This window comes from Tupaia chinensis, unplaced genomic scaffold (assembly GCF_000334495.1).
Source record: "Tupaia chinensis unplaced genomic scaffold, TupChi_1.0 Scaffold000513_1, whole genome shotgun sequence".
Lineage (NCBI taxonomy): Eukaryota > Metazoa > Chordata > Mammalia > Scandentia > Tupaiidae > Tupaia > Tupaia belangeri.
The window spans coordinates 2,373,966-2,388,965 of NW_006160026.1; the positions used below are offsets into that span (position 1 = coordinate 2,373,966).

Below are 15,000 nucleotides of genomic sequence, written 5' to 3' on the forward strand. Positions count from 1 at the left end.
ACACTTAAAGTTATACAGTGGTTATTTATAAATTAGAACTCAGTAAAGCTATAAAAATATTTTTTAATAATCCCAAGCACTGCTACATACATTATTTAATCAAAAAGCTGTGTCTAATTCAAACAAATAATTTATAAATTTATTTTTTATTTCTTATTTTTTTCAGAATGGCCTATTCTTTGTCTCCACCAAATATAAGCTGTTTCAGGACAGGGACTTATGTGTCCTACTATCCCAGCATATAATATCATAAGAGTGAACAATTACTGCTCTAATAACTATTTATTAGATAAAGAATAGCTATTACTTGAAGGAAGGAAAGAATGGACACCCAAAAAGAGTAGCAAAATCTGACACCAGCAGATGGCATAATGGTTACATCACTGGACTCCCACGTGGTCAACCACAGTTTGAGTGCCAGACCCGGTGGCTTTGTGCATGTATGCCCAAAATCCCAAGAAGAGAATGGAGAATGGATTACGGTGTGGCCATCCTCCCTGGGGGTGATTTCTCACCTTTTGTCTTTCTCTCTATCTCTGTCCCTCCAGAGCAAAAATGCCTCTAAAAATGATTTTTAAAAGAGTAGCAAAATCTAAATGTTATCATTTTAATCCCAGCAACAAAGTCTCTAGATTCCTCTGCCTGTAAAGAAAGCACCACTGGGCTTGATGATCATGCCTTCCACTTTCATGGCCTTACCTGTTTCGAAGGACATCCAGATTTTTGGGTGGGATGTTCATTATCTGAATCTCAAAGGAAGATTCATAAAACTGAGTTGCCTCCCCTGACACACTCAGTTCTGCACCAGCGTTCACACCTACACCAGCTTTCTGCATCTTGATCTCAGTGTCACTGATGGGGAATTTTCCTATTACAACCGTTTCTGGAGAGAAAAAGAGTATCCTTAGGTTTAGCCAAGAATTCAGTCAAAGACAGGTAGTATAGGGACCAGCAGTTAGCATAATGGCTATGTCACTGGGCTCCCATATAGTCGACCGCGGTTCAAGTCCTGGACCCGGTGGCTTAAACTCACGCCGGGCGCGTGTGCGTGCCCAAGATCCCGAAAGGAGAATGGAGGAGAAGGGATTGTGGCGTGGCCATCCCCCCTGGGGGGTGATTTCTTGCTTTCTCTCTGTCTGTCTGGCGAGCGCATGCGCCCTATAGCAAAAACCTCTCCAAAAAGAAAAAAAAAAGTAAGAAAAAAAAACAGGAAGTATGGGAAATTTTATGAATGAGGCCAATTTTACCCCAATCTTTCTACCTCAATCTTTCCATGAAGAAACTAACTAATTAATTAGTATTTGAAGTGTAATTACTCTGGAAGACAAATTTTTGAATCAACTCAAGTATCATATAGCAGGGATAAAATCTTAACCCTAAGAAATGGGGACACTGCACATACAGTGTCCAGGAGAACCCAGGCTCAGCCTCTCCTGTGCTGTGCAGCTCATACAACATTCAGCCCAGCAGGCAGCACACAGGAGCAGAAGCCGTCTGAGACGTAGAGACAGATAGACCTGAGTCTTCACCCTAGTTCTTCCAACTCCCAGATATACAATTATGAATGAATTATTTTACAAACTTCAATTTGCTCTTATGTGAAATGGGAATAACAGTTGCACCTCAAGAGGCTGATGTAAGTATTGAATGATCTAATGAATACTCATGTCCAGAGAATTAGTAGACTCTCAGATAACGTTAATCCCCCTCCCTTCCCTTTAGAGCAGGTGGACACTGAGCTCTACCTGCCCAAGTGTCTGAGGGATTCTTGGGTAGTATGCTATGTCTTATCCCTTGTTTTTCACTTCTCCCTGCCCTGGCTGACAATACCTGGGACTGGAGAGTTTGGCTCCAGGATGTCCATGAGGGAACAGTCAATGGGATCATCTTCATATAGTCCCAGAAACCTGAAGTGAGACCGATCCCGGAATAAACTGAGCCGACGGAACTTGGTAGCGCTGAACGGGTGTTTGATAGGCTTCATGTCTTTGCTCACATGCTTTCTGACCATCTTCTTAGTAATTCTTTCAAATGCAGGGGACATGTTGCTAGGGTCAGATAAAAGGGGAGTACACGGTTCAGTTGGGAGAGGAAAGAAACCCTGATATTTTTCCTAAAAGACTTTTATATATGAGAGAATTAGGACTTAATTTTAAATAGGGACTAGATTATAAATCTCTTTTTTTTCTTTCATTTATTTATTTTTACATTTTTCCACAAACATTTACTTTACATAGCAAAAAATTTTAGCTCATACTCCATAATTCTTGACAGTTTACAAACAACTTTCAAAATTTCAAAATACTGAATTTTAAAGATAATGTTCAAAATATGTCTTATAATGTTGTATAATTTTATGACTCTATAACAACAGAAGCAATATGGTTTTATTATTATTTCTTTTTTTTTAGAGTGCAGACACTCGGTATATATTAAGTGAGGACATACAATGCCTCTCCTTCATAGCATGGCTTGCTTCTAGATTATAAATCTCTTAACTTCATTATTTGAAAGATAGTCTTGATTTCTGACACGAGCACTGCTGTAAAAGTCACTGCTCCTGTCATTGGACGAGGAAAGCCTGCATATCCCCACATCTCTACCCCGAGGATACTCAAAAAGACAGGAAAGAGGAAGGTCTCAATACTAATCATCATCCAAACAGAAGGCTGGATTTGCATTAAGGGGTACAAGTAGAGGTCGAGGATGTTGACAATTTTAAAAGGGAAACCTCACAGAGAGATCGTATTTAAGCAAAAATGTATAGGAGGTAGAGTGTAAGCAATGAACTATGTGGGGTCAGCCAATGGTGTGTTTTTCACTTCTCCCTGCCCTGGCTGACAATACCTGGGACTGGAGAGTTTGGCTCCAGGATGTCCATGAGGGAACAGTCAATGGGATCATCTTCATATAGTCCCAGAAACCTGAAGTGAGACCGATCCCGGAATAAACTGAGCCGACGGAACTTGGTAGCGCTGAACGGGTGTTTGATAGGCTTCATGTCTTTGCTCACATGCTTTCTGACCATCTTCTTAGTAATTCTTTCAAATGCAGGGGACATGTTGCTAGGGTCAGATAAAAGGGGAGTACACGGTTCAGTTGGGAGAGGAAAGAAACCCTGATATTTTTCCTAAAAGACTTTTATATATGAGAGAATTAGGACTTAATTTTAAATAGGGACTAGATTATAAATCTCTTTTTTTTCTTTCATTTATTTATTTTTACATTTTTCCACAAACATTTACTTTACATAGCAAAAAATTTTAGCTCATACTCCATAATTCTTGACAGTTTACAAACAACTTTCAAAATTTCAAAATACTGAATTTTAAAGATAATGTTCAAAATATGTCTTATAATGTTGTATAATTTTATGACTCTATAACAACAGAAGCAATATGGTTTTATTATTATTTCTTTTTTTTTAGAGTGCAGACACTCGGTATATATTAAGTGAGGACATACAATGCCTCTCCTTCATAGCATGGCTTGCTTCTAGATTATAAATCTCTTAACTTCATTATTTGAAAGATAGTCTTGATTTCTGACACGAGCACTGCTGTAAAAGTCACTGCTCCTGTCATTGGACGAGGAAAGCCTGCATATCCCCACATCTCTACCCCGAGGATACTCAAAAAGACAGGAAAGAGGAAGGTCTCAATACTAATCATCATCCAAACAGAAGGCTGGATTTGCATTAAGGGGTACAAGTAGAGGTCGAGGATGTTGACAATTTTAAAAGGGAAACCTCACAGAGAGATCGTATTTAAGCAAAAATGTATAGGAGGTAGAGTGTAAGCAATGAACTATGTGGGGTCAGCCAATGGTGTGGTAGTTAAGGCACTGGATCCCACAAGGCCATGGTTGGAGTCCTAGACCCAGACGCTTGGAAAACATGTGGGGTGCATGTTTATGCATACCCAAAATCCTCAGAGAAGAAAGGACGAGAAAGAATTGTGGCATGGCCATTCACCCCTAGGGGGTGCTTTCTCAGTTTATCTTTCTGTCTGTGTCTTTTTCTCTCTCTCCTGTAAAGTACATATATCCTGTAGCAAACAAACAGACAAAAAACAATAAATTATGTGAGGAAAAGGTAGAGAAGTACTCTGAAGCAATGCATCGCCAGAAACAAGTGTAATGGAAGGAAAAAAAAAAAAGATGAAGTCTGCTATGGTTTAAATGTTTCCCCCAAAAGTTCATGTGCTAGAACTTGGTTCTGTTGCGAAGAGACTTAATACAACTATCAGATTAAGTGGTAGAGCCTTTGAAAGGGGACTAGGGTAGGGTCTGGCGATGAGTCCTCATAGGTGATAAGAAGAGGGAATGAGACAGAGATATTTGGACACAGACGCATGTTCTCCTGCCCTCTTCCTTATCATGATGCAAGGAGACCCTCACCAGATGCCACCTCCAGGCTCAAGGACTTCTCAGCCTCCCAAACAATGAGCTAAATGAACCTCTATTCTCTTACAGTAGTCAAGTTCCAGTATTTCTGTTATTAACAACAGAACAAACTAGAACAAGATGAGGGGAAAAACAACTGAAGACACTTTTGTATAAGCACCTATCGGGCATTAGCATCACTTTACTTGAAGCAAGGCTGAAAGTTATCAGAGGGCTTTGAACCCACAAGTAGAATACCTGATGAAAGGAGGTCTGTGTTTGCTCTGTTGATGATAGACTGTGATAAGGCAGAAAGGGAAGAAGGGGGAAGTTTAGTGAGCATCTTTACAATAATCCAGGTAAGAGCTGATGGGGGGATCAGGCCATCACTTGGCACTCGAAGTGATGAGAAATGGCCGGATCCTAGTCTACTTTGAAAGTAGAACCTACACATATGAAAAGAGGAATTTTCCAAGTTGTCTACTAATAGCTCTGTAATTGTTCACTACTCTCACACTCAGAAGGGATCAGGAGAGTACTACGTAAAAGTCATAAAATAATTCCAAAATGGATTGCTTGCTTGGGAATGGGATTGCAGTGAGGTTAGCCAAGAAATTAGAAGAGTGTGGCATGTTAAAAAGGCAAGAAAGATGAGATAGGAAACCAATGAGTCAGAGTAAGGAAAATTCTCTGGAAAAGTTTCTGGAAAATTCCAGAGACTAAATGATATGTACATTCGTTATTCTAGCCACATTTAGTAGAACTTAGTTGACTGAAGGTAGGGATGAATCAAGACATTAAGACTTTTTGGAGAGTTCCTTATGTCTGTCTCTCTCTTACTCTCTCACATATGGAAGAACTATTCATAAATAAATAAACTTTATAAAACACGGGCCAGCAGATGGCATAGTGGTTACATCATTGTCCTCTCACATGGCTGACTACAGTCAAGTCTTAGATCTGGTGGCTAGAAAAATCACACCAGGTGTGTGTGCATGCATGCCTAAGATCCCAAGAGGAGAACAGAGGAGAAGGAGTTGCAGTGTGGCCATCCTCCCTGGGAGTGATTTTTTACTTTCTATCTCACTTGTTCTCTCTCTCTCTCTCTCTCTCTCTCTCTCTCCAGGGAGCACATGTACCCTATGGCAAAAAAGTCTCATATATATAAATATATACATACATACACACACACACATATATATATTGAGAGAGAGAGAGAACGTGACATGGTGGTAAAGGGATTGTGGGATACCACATAGCCAACTACACAGCCTGAGTCTCTGACCAGCAGCTTGAAAAATCACACCAGGCATGTAGGTGTGTGTGCCCAAAATCTTGAGAGGAGAATAGAAGAAATGGGATTGTAGTGTGGCCATCTTTCATGGGGATGCTTTCTCTCTCTCTCTCTCTCTCTCTCTCTCTCTCTCTCTCTCTTTCTCTCTCACCTATTTCCAGTGAGTGCATGCACTCTCTGGCAAATTTCAAAAGTAATTTAGATTTTCTTCAATCACATATGAATGTTAAAGATATAAGAATAACACTAACTGAATACAAATTGAGTATAGGCCTTAAGGGAGAAAGAAGAAAGAAAACATGACTAATTCAGCAAAAGACATAGGGCAAAAACATAGAAAACAAACTTAATTAAATAAGTCAATCAAAATATATAAGAAATATAGTAGGAACCAACAGTTGGCATAATGGTTATGTTGCTGGACTCCCATGTAGTAGACCAAGGTTCAAGTCCCAGATCCAGTGGCTTAAACTCACACTAGGTGGGGACCAACAGTTAGCATAATGGCTATGTCACTGGACTCCCATGTAGTCGACTGCAGTTCACATCCCAGACCCAGTGGCTTAGACTTACACCGGGCGCGTGTGCGTGCGTGCCCAAGATCCCAAGAAAAGAATGGAAGAGAAGGGATTGTGGCGTGGCCATCCCCCCTGGGGGTGATTTCCTGCTTTCTGTCTCTCTGTCTCTCTCTGTCTGTCTGGTGAGCACACACACCCAATAGCAAAAACCTCTCAAAAAAAAAAAAAAACCTCACACCAGGTGCATGTGCGTGTGTGCCCAAGATCCCTAGAGGAGAATGGAGGATAAGGGACTGAGGCATGGCCTTCCCCACTAGGGGCTGATTTCTTGCTTTCTCTCCCTCTGACTCTCTCTGTTGTTCTGGCACATGCCCTATAGCAAAAACCTCTCAAAATAAATAAACAAAAATAAATAAATAAATAAATAAATAAATAAATAAATAAATAAAGCAAATATAAATAGATTGACTCTCCCTCATGTGAAAATCACAGATTGTCAGATTAAATACAAAACTAAAACTAGAAATATGCTATTTAAACAAAAAACACATTTAGAACATTAAGATTAAACAATTGAAATTTAAAAAATGAGAAAGACAAATGAGGCAAATACCAAAATATGATGAGTATATACTTTTTTTTTTGAGAGTTTTTCTATAGGGCACATGCACTTGCTGGAGAGACAGAGAGAAACAGAGAGATAGAAAGTGAAAAATAATCCCCCAGGGGAGATGGCCATGCCACAATCTCTTCTCCTACATCCTCCTCTCAGGATTTTGGACACAATCAAACACACACAGTGTGAGTTTCAAGCCACCTGGTCCAGGATTCAAACCACAGTCGGACATGTAGGAGTCCAAGGACATAAACATCATACCATTTCCTGATCCCAAGCATATACATATTTATGCCTGACAATATAGATTTCAAGTCAAAAAACATTCTTGGAGTAAATAAGATAGCATGATTTTATATTAACAAGAGGGGTCAGATGGAGGGTCAGTTGTAACAGAACTAGATCCACATGGGAGAGTCCTGGGTTTGCATCCTGGGTCCTCCCTGAGTACACTGGGTATACACAACTGTGCCCATGATCCAAGTCAGCTGGGACCAGGGCTGATAAAACTCCAGGGAAAAGTGCTTGCTTTCTCTTAGGTCAAAATATGTAGGGAAGAAAAAAATCTCTGACTCATTTCATAAACCCATCCTGAACATGTCTATCTCTGATCATATTCTCTTCTCTTCTTATTCACCCCAACCCCTGTTAGAACTTACCAAACTGTGTATCACTTTGTCTTGTAGAGAAAGAGCTCTATTGAGAGACAGCCCTTTCCAATCTTCAGACCTCCTGATGTAGACAGGCTTTGTCACAAACTCCAGAAACCAGATGAACGTGATTGGGCTGTTTTCTTCCTGCCAGAGGGTCTCTGACTCAACTTTTAATTTGCATCCTCCGTGCTGGGACACTAGGTGTGGGGCTGAGTCTGGATCATAGAATTTAGTTCTCAAGTTTTTAGTAGCCAAAAATCTATGGAACAAAATCAGGAAGCATTTGATTATATATCCACAAAGCCACTATTGGAGTAGATAAGGTTCTTTGGAAGCCACACCCATTCTTTACACAACAGGACTAAATAAACAAGATTTTGAAAGATTCCCAGGAACTTGCCAGGATAATTCATTTGACTCATTAGCTTGTCATTAATGTGCTAAACATAAAAGGTAACTGTGGGAAAGTCAAAGCAAGAAAATCATCTTTGGAGGAGAGGTTCAAGTGCTAGAGCCCTAAGGAGAGTCTCTGAACTGCTGTGCACAATGGGAATTAATATTCCTAACATTCCTAACACCTCATATGGGGGAAGCCCTAAATCTGAGAGTGCTTGCCTATAATTGAGATAGGAGTTAGACCCCACTCACGGGTATATATGGTAAGGACCCCAAAAGGAAGACACTGTGTTTTATTTTCATCTTTAAATGAAATCTGTGTTTTTCCCTATGGTAAAGAATGTATGACTCCTTGCTAAAGAGGCAAGAGACAGGGATATTGAGCTCACAGACAGGGTAGATGCCCAAGATGAAGTTACAATGGCAAAATTTTCACAGCCAAAACTGGCTGCATTGGGACTCAAAACTACTGTAGCTAAGGGCAAGTTTCTATTTAGTAACTTTATTCTAACAAGAAGTACAGAACACTATGGTCTGCTGATCCCTCAGAGACTAAGGTTAATAAAACCCTCAAACTACTATGCAATTGCCTTGGCCTGAAAGGCATGGACATGGACCTCAAGGAGGAGTGGGGGTGGATTCAAAAAGAACAGACAGGCACACACACAAGTAGAGAAAAGCAGGGACTGGATGGTCTGGAAACCCCCAATGGCGATTGCCAAAGCACGGAGCCATTTCCAGGTTTATTCATTAATAGAGCAATGGGGGAGGGAGAAATGGAAGGTTGAGCCAAGTATTTTTTATTGTCAACTGCAGTTACGGAGCATCGTGTGTCCTGTGGTTCTCGACAAGTCTCTCCTGGCCTCCTCTGGCTGACACTCGGCTTCCTTTCATTTACACTGCCCTGCAGTGCAACAATAGGTTATGTCTTTATTAGAGCTTTGCTTGCCCTGCAACGTCAACACAAAGACCGTATCTACTTTAAAGGTCACTAGTGCCTTGTCCAAATCTGGCCACTCCCTTTTTCTTTTTCTAATTTGAGTCTGTGGAGCTGAAAAGCTGCTGCCTGAGAGTGCTTGCCTGTAACTGAGAAAGGCATTAGGACCCCACCCTCCCACTCCCAGCCATGAGTCCACAGACTGTAAAATCGATATATCATGGCCGAATTTAACAGAGAAGCTGTATTTGGCACTCTCTGGCCTCTTGCTAATTGCACTTTTTTGTTCAGACATTTCATCTGTCCCTCTGTTGGGGGTTGGAACATCTGTGTCAATTTTGCCTTTCTTATTTTTTTCTTTGCTTTCTTGGGTACTTTGTCCAGATTTAGGTCCTACATTCTCTTCCATATCTGTTTTATTGGTTCATCCTCTGGTTGTTCCATTGTCCAGTGGTCTCACAAGTCAAGTTGGAACCCACACTGGCCTCAGCGATGATTCTGGAAAAATAACACGCATACCCTTAACCGCACGCTAACACCACATTGGGTCCCTTCCACTCTCCTGAGCTGAAATCTTTCCATTTTGTATATTGAGGTTTAGCTTTTTCTCTCCCTTGGTAATGAATTTCTGCAGCTGTGAGGCCCTCTGATGTGGTATTTTAAAAAATTAAAGTATATAAGGCAAATTAAAGTTTAGAGTGAGGAGTCACAGGGATTACCCTGTCTCCCCTTTTTCTAATTGTGTTTTTAAATGCTGGTTGGCCCTTTCTGCTATTGCTTGACCTTAAGGTTTATAAGGTACACCTGCAATATGAAGAACATGGAATTTGTCACAAAATTGCTGAAAAGCTTTACTAGTGTAAGCTGGACCATTGTCCATTTTTATATATCTTGTTTTTCCTATTACTGCTATTGCTGCAAGGCAATATGTAATTACGTGTTTGGTTGTTTCACCTGTCAAAGGAGAAGCAAAAATGAAACCGAGTAGGAATCAACAGTGACATGTAAATAACTTTGTCACCCAAAGGGGGCATAATAAGTTACATCCATTTGCCAAACATGATTGGAGGCTAAACCTCTGGGGTTAACTCCCATAGGAAGAGAGGGAAGAAAAGGAACAGAATTTGGAATTTTTTTACAATGTCTCATGCTCGTTATCTCATGATAGAATATTGCGTAGGGCAGCAGCATTTTTGGTGAAAAAGATTATGTGAGTGTTTTGCCTGATCTTCAGGAGTTTCTAAGACAATGACCACAAGCTGAGAATCAGCTTGGTGGTTTCCAAAAGTAAGGGCTCCAGGGAGATTAGAATGAGCTCTTACGTGACCAATAGAGTGAGGAATTTTCATTTTTGTAACAGATTTTAGATTTGCAGAAAAGCATGAAAAAGGCTTTACTGTGATATGTTAGTGAGAATGGCAGTTTCAATTTTTTTAATAACTGGGACTACATAAAAACTGCCCAAATAGGTATTTACAGCCTGATGTAGGAAGTCTGTTAAGATAGCTCTCACAGCACAAAGTTCTGCATGCTGTAAAGAACAAAATGGGTTATATATAACTTCTATTTTGTGATCAATAGCCCATGTGCCAGCTGCTACATCCATCAGTAAATACTACAGCATTTGAACTAGGCTTAGGTGAAACTACTTTAGGAAAACAAAAGAAGTAGTACAGGCAAATCTTGTAATAGGATCTGAAGGGTAATGGCAATCAACCCAGCCAGGAAAGTTACCAAAAGCTATTTGCCAAACAAGATCTAATTGCCACAGTTCAAGCTGTTGTTCTTTGGAGAAAGGAGTTATGATAGATTGAGGTTCATGTCCTAACCGTTGGATGGTGCGTGTCTGAGCGTGTTCTTCCTTTTATGATAAGTGCAGCTTACTGCTATAGGAAATGAGGTAAGAGACCATGCAGGAGATGATTGAAAATGTTTGAAGATTCAAGGACGCCCAGAGGTTGCCAAATGGCTCCAGTGGGTGTGTGTGAAGTTGGAAAGATTAGGATAGTGATAGGTAAGTCTTTGTTCACCTGTGACAAACAGGCATTTTGAATGACTAGTTCTACTCATTCATACCTTCCGCGGTAAGCTTCCGAGGAGAAGCAGAGTGTGGATGTCATTTTTTTTTGGTGGGGGGGAGGGGGGTTTGCTATAGGGCACATGCACTTGTCAGAGAGACAGACAGAAAGTGAGAAATTACCCCCAAGGGGTGGGGGTGGCCATGCCACAATCCCTTTTCCTCCGTTTTCTTCCCATCGTCCTGGCATGCACACACACACACCAGCCTGAGTTTCAAGCTTCCAGGTCCAGGACCCAAACTGAATCGAACTACAGTTGACCATGTGGGAGTCCAGTGACATAACCACTATGCCCTCTGCTGGTCCTGGCATTGACATTTCTTAATGTAGGGTCTCGGGGAAGGGAAAAGAAACATGGCGGAAACTTTCCCACTGGCAGAAACTTTCCCGCCAGCAGGAACTTTTTCCACCAGCAGGGACTCTCCCGTTTTCTACATCTGGCATCCCATCACCAATGGACTTTCCCGCCCTCTGCATTTGGCTGCACCCGACACCAGCTGAACAGAAACATCGTCTCCCATTGGCCAGGACAGGATGCCATAATGCTGCGGCAACTGCACAATGAACAAGGGCCCCAAAAAGAGAATGAGCAGCAATCCTCTAGGTGTGACTCCCCTGGCCTCTAATAGATCGCAGGACCTCACCCAACTGCTTTTCGCAGAATGAATTTTGCTGGGTTTTATACCAGGCCTGACTCTGGTCATTTCTTTCTTTGCTGCCTCTGACTCCGCTGCCAATCCCAAATCAAACCTAGCACTTAAGTCTTGTAGTAACTTCTGTTTTCCAGATTTTTTTTTCTGGGTGATAAAAATAGGAGCATTTCAAGGACTAAGGCTTGCTTGGTATGTTCTGATTTTAGCTGTTCTTGAACAAGTTGTCTAGCCACCTCAATTTTTTTCCCCAGTTAGGGGCCATTGGTCAACCCAGACAGGCTCCTCTGAAAGCCAATTTATTGGAGGAGCAGTCCTAATGGTTGGGGCTCTACCAAGGCTCCTATCCAAAATGTGTATCTGAGTACTCTATCCCTTTGTTGTCTAAATTTTGAAATGTTGGCATATGGGGCCATCAACCCTGGGCCATCTTTTCCAGATCCTGGTTCAGCATCATTTGTGTCATGGGTGAAGAAGGACTATCTAAATGCGACCCCATTTTTTTTAAGTACATCTCAGCCCTATAAGTTCAAACTCACATCAGACAAAACATAGGGTTGAAACTGTCCCGTATGACCCTCCTCATCTGTCCAACCTTTGGTTGGTAAATTAACATATCCTACCCCTTCCAATGTAGAGTTAGTACATTCACAGGGTCAATTTCTGAGCCAGTGCTTTGGGGCTATAACTGAAACATCAGTACCAGTATCTAAAAGTCCCTGGAATTTTCACCCTCGTAATGTTAGAGTATACAAGGGCCAAATTTCTCATATAGCCTGAAGAAGGTAGGCTGGCCTGAGGATCCAAATCCTCGTTTTCCTCTAGGCTCTGTAGTCAATACTTGTCCTTCTAAGACAGCAAGCAACAGCACAACTTGTGCCGCACAGTCAGATTCAAGAAGCTAAATAATTTGAGCGGCTGAAGCGATAACCATGATCTCACCCAAGTAATCTGCATTCGTTACCCCTGGGGTCACTATCAATCCTGTTAATGACATACTACTTCCCAAAAGTAATCCTACAATGCCTGTGGCAAAGGTCCATACGGAATCACCTGTGGACCCATACTAGGTGTTAGTACTCAGCTGGAGGTGAGACTGAGGTCCTATCCTGTGCTACCTGAGGTTGTCCAATAGAGATCTCCGGTTGTTTGTGGCTGGTAAATACCCTCTGTCCAGATCTCTGGCTGGTCAAAAAACACCACAGCTGCCACTAGTATTTGACGGGGCTGGGGCTGGTCCCTCTTCCCAACTCCTAGGGGTGGAAGAGGCTTTCCATCTAAATCTGTTCTGAACCTGTACGCATTTGTCCGGTGCATATTCCCAGCACTTGGTGCTGGGCTCCTTTGTATTTTAACAATGGAAATTCCATTTGTTTGAGCACACAACAGTCCCAACAAAGTGTCCTATCCTGCAGTAGTTAAAGCAGTTATCTTTTAATTTACTTTGGACTGTTTTCCTAAGGGTGGCAGCCAAAGCCATACCCTAAATTTGCAACTCATACTCTAAATTTGTAACTCCTCCATGTCCTGACATAGTCTAATGTAATCAATTACTTTGCTGTTTATCCAATATGGTATAATGGTGGCCCTACAGGGAGCATTAGTATTTTTTTAAAGCCAATTGTTTTAACAAAATTTGTCCTGCTTCCAGGTTAGAAATCACTCCCCCTATGCTTGTGCCAAATGTGACACAAAATCTTAGTAGGGCTCAATTGACGCCTGGCAGCTGTTCAACCAGTTACCTGACCTTCTGTCTTTGTCCTGGAAGCCTCCTCCCACATCTCAAACAGAGTATATTTATTTGCTGATATACTTGTAGGGAGTATCCGAGCTGATTGATCATATCAGAGAAGTTACCTGACCCTGGCTATACTTCAAACGAGATAGGTACTCCACATTGTTGGTTTCAACTTGCCTGTTCTTGGGCTTCCTCAAACCAGTCTGCTTTTCATAAAAGGTAACCCCCTCCAGCAAAGCATGCCTTGCCTAACACCTGCCAATAATTAGACAGAAAGGCTGAGTAACTGTTCCTAATACAGTCACTGTATACGGCACTACAGGACCACACTGAGTGCATACCTGTAGGTGTCTGCCCCAGGCTTGGCTTGATTTAAGAGGAAACAGAAAGAAAGAGACAAAGAGACAGAGTAGAAGTGGACACATGCAGCCTGAGCCTAAACAGCCCAAGCAACTTGTGCTGCCCAGACAAACTGGGCGCCTTTACTTATAGGGCAAAGCAACACTACATGCATGTATTTCATGACATTCCATAGATAAGTTGTTATGTTACAGACAATAAGAAGCAGGTAACAAATCTATAAGGGCTTAGACCTACTGGGCCGGGTGTATCCCTTGGCAATAATCGTATCAAGGAGACATCCCAATAAACTTCTCTAGTGGAGAGAAACCTAGCTGCAGGTGTGGGGAGGATACATTTTTAAAACATAAAAGGGATGTTGATAAGGCTAAAAATCTTGCCATAGGGCGGGTGCCCAGAGATGGCTAAAGAATCTTATGGAGGCTTTCTCGCTTTCTGTTTCTCTGTCCCTCTCTGTCTTCTGGCAAGCACGTGTGCCCTATAGCAAAAACCTCTCAAAAAAAAAAAAATAATTATTATTTTTAAGAATCTTACAGAGGCAGAGCAGGGATTGGACTTTGCTAATTGGGGTCAGGATGTTTCCTAAATTCCATCAGATGTGTCTGTTGGAAAGCCTTAGCAAATTCCAGCCTTTGCTCTGCCTGCAGCAAGGGTCAAGGAAAGGACAAGCTGCAAGGTTCTGCCATAGCCCAAAGGGACAGGTGGTGCTTGCTCAGAGCATGTCCCCACACCCTCAGGGCCTCTCTCCAAACATGTCCCTACAAAGACATTTCCATTTCTTTTAGAATTTTAAAGGACACAGGTTCATGTTGATGTGTTGTCCTGGGTTATTAGGATCTGGGACCTCCATGACTGGACATGTTAGTTTATAAATCCTGAGTTGTCTTCCTCTTTCTCCGCTGTACCATATAAAACTCTCTGAAGAGGCATTAAGCATGGGCCATTGGGAGGCGGGGAGTGCAGGGCTAAGGGGTTTGTCTCCCTTGTCCTTTTCAATCTAAGTCTGGAACCATGATCTCAAATCTGTCTAGGACTGAGAGACTGTCAGCTTCACTACTCACTGCTGCTTTGCTATCTCCTATTTCACGACCAACTGGTGGCTCTCCGGGCAGCCAGATGCACATCCCTCTGAAGTATCTTTTAATTGAGCTACCAAGCAACCTCCAGCTCTTCCGGAGGGTGTCAACTCAAACACTCCTTAATTAAATTCCACAAGTAGAAGGCAAAAGTAGGAATACTATCTGGTCTCTCTACTGTACATTGTCCCCTAATTTGTTCTCTGACCTTGTCCCAGGTCTCGTCATTTAATGTTCCCTGTTCTGGAAACCAGGGGCATGATTGCTGCACAAAGTTCAGGAATTGATGCAACTTCCTGAT

General features: G+C 41.8%; 1 protein-coding gene and 1 long non-coding RNA gene across 2 annotated transcripts in view; both read right to left on the minus strand.

The window, feature by feature from the left end:
• Positions 1–2,044, minus strand: part of LOC102476525 (gasdermin-C) — a 21,794-nt gene extending 19,750 nt beyond the window's left edge. The window contains exons 1-2 of the mRNA XM_027775008.1: positions 1,831–2,044; positions 700–883 (exon numbers count right to left, since the gene is read on the minus strand). Coding sequence (XP_027630809.1) covers positions 700–883; positions 1,831–2,044 — 398 coding nt within the window. The remainder of the gene's footprint in view (positions 1–699; positions 884–1,830) is intronic.
• An 872-nt stretch (positions 2,045–2,916) lies between these two features.
• LOC102469195 (uncharacterized) overlaps positions 2,917–15,000 on the minus strand; it is a 25,855-nt gene continuing 13,771 nt past the window's right edge. The window contains exons 2-3 of the long non-coding RNA XR_335723.3: positions 7,471–7,723; positions 2,917–3,065 (exon numbers count right to left, since the gene is read on the minus strand). This is a non-coding gene — a long non-coding RNA (uncharacterized LOC102469195). The remainder of the gene's footprint in view (positions 3,066–7,470; positions 7,724–15,000) is intronic.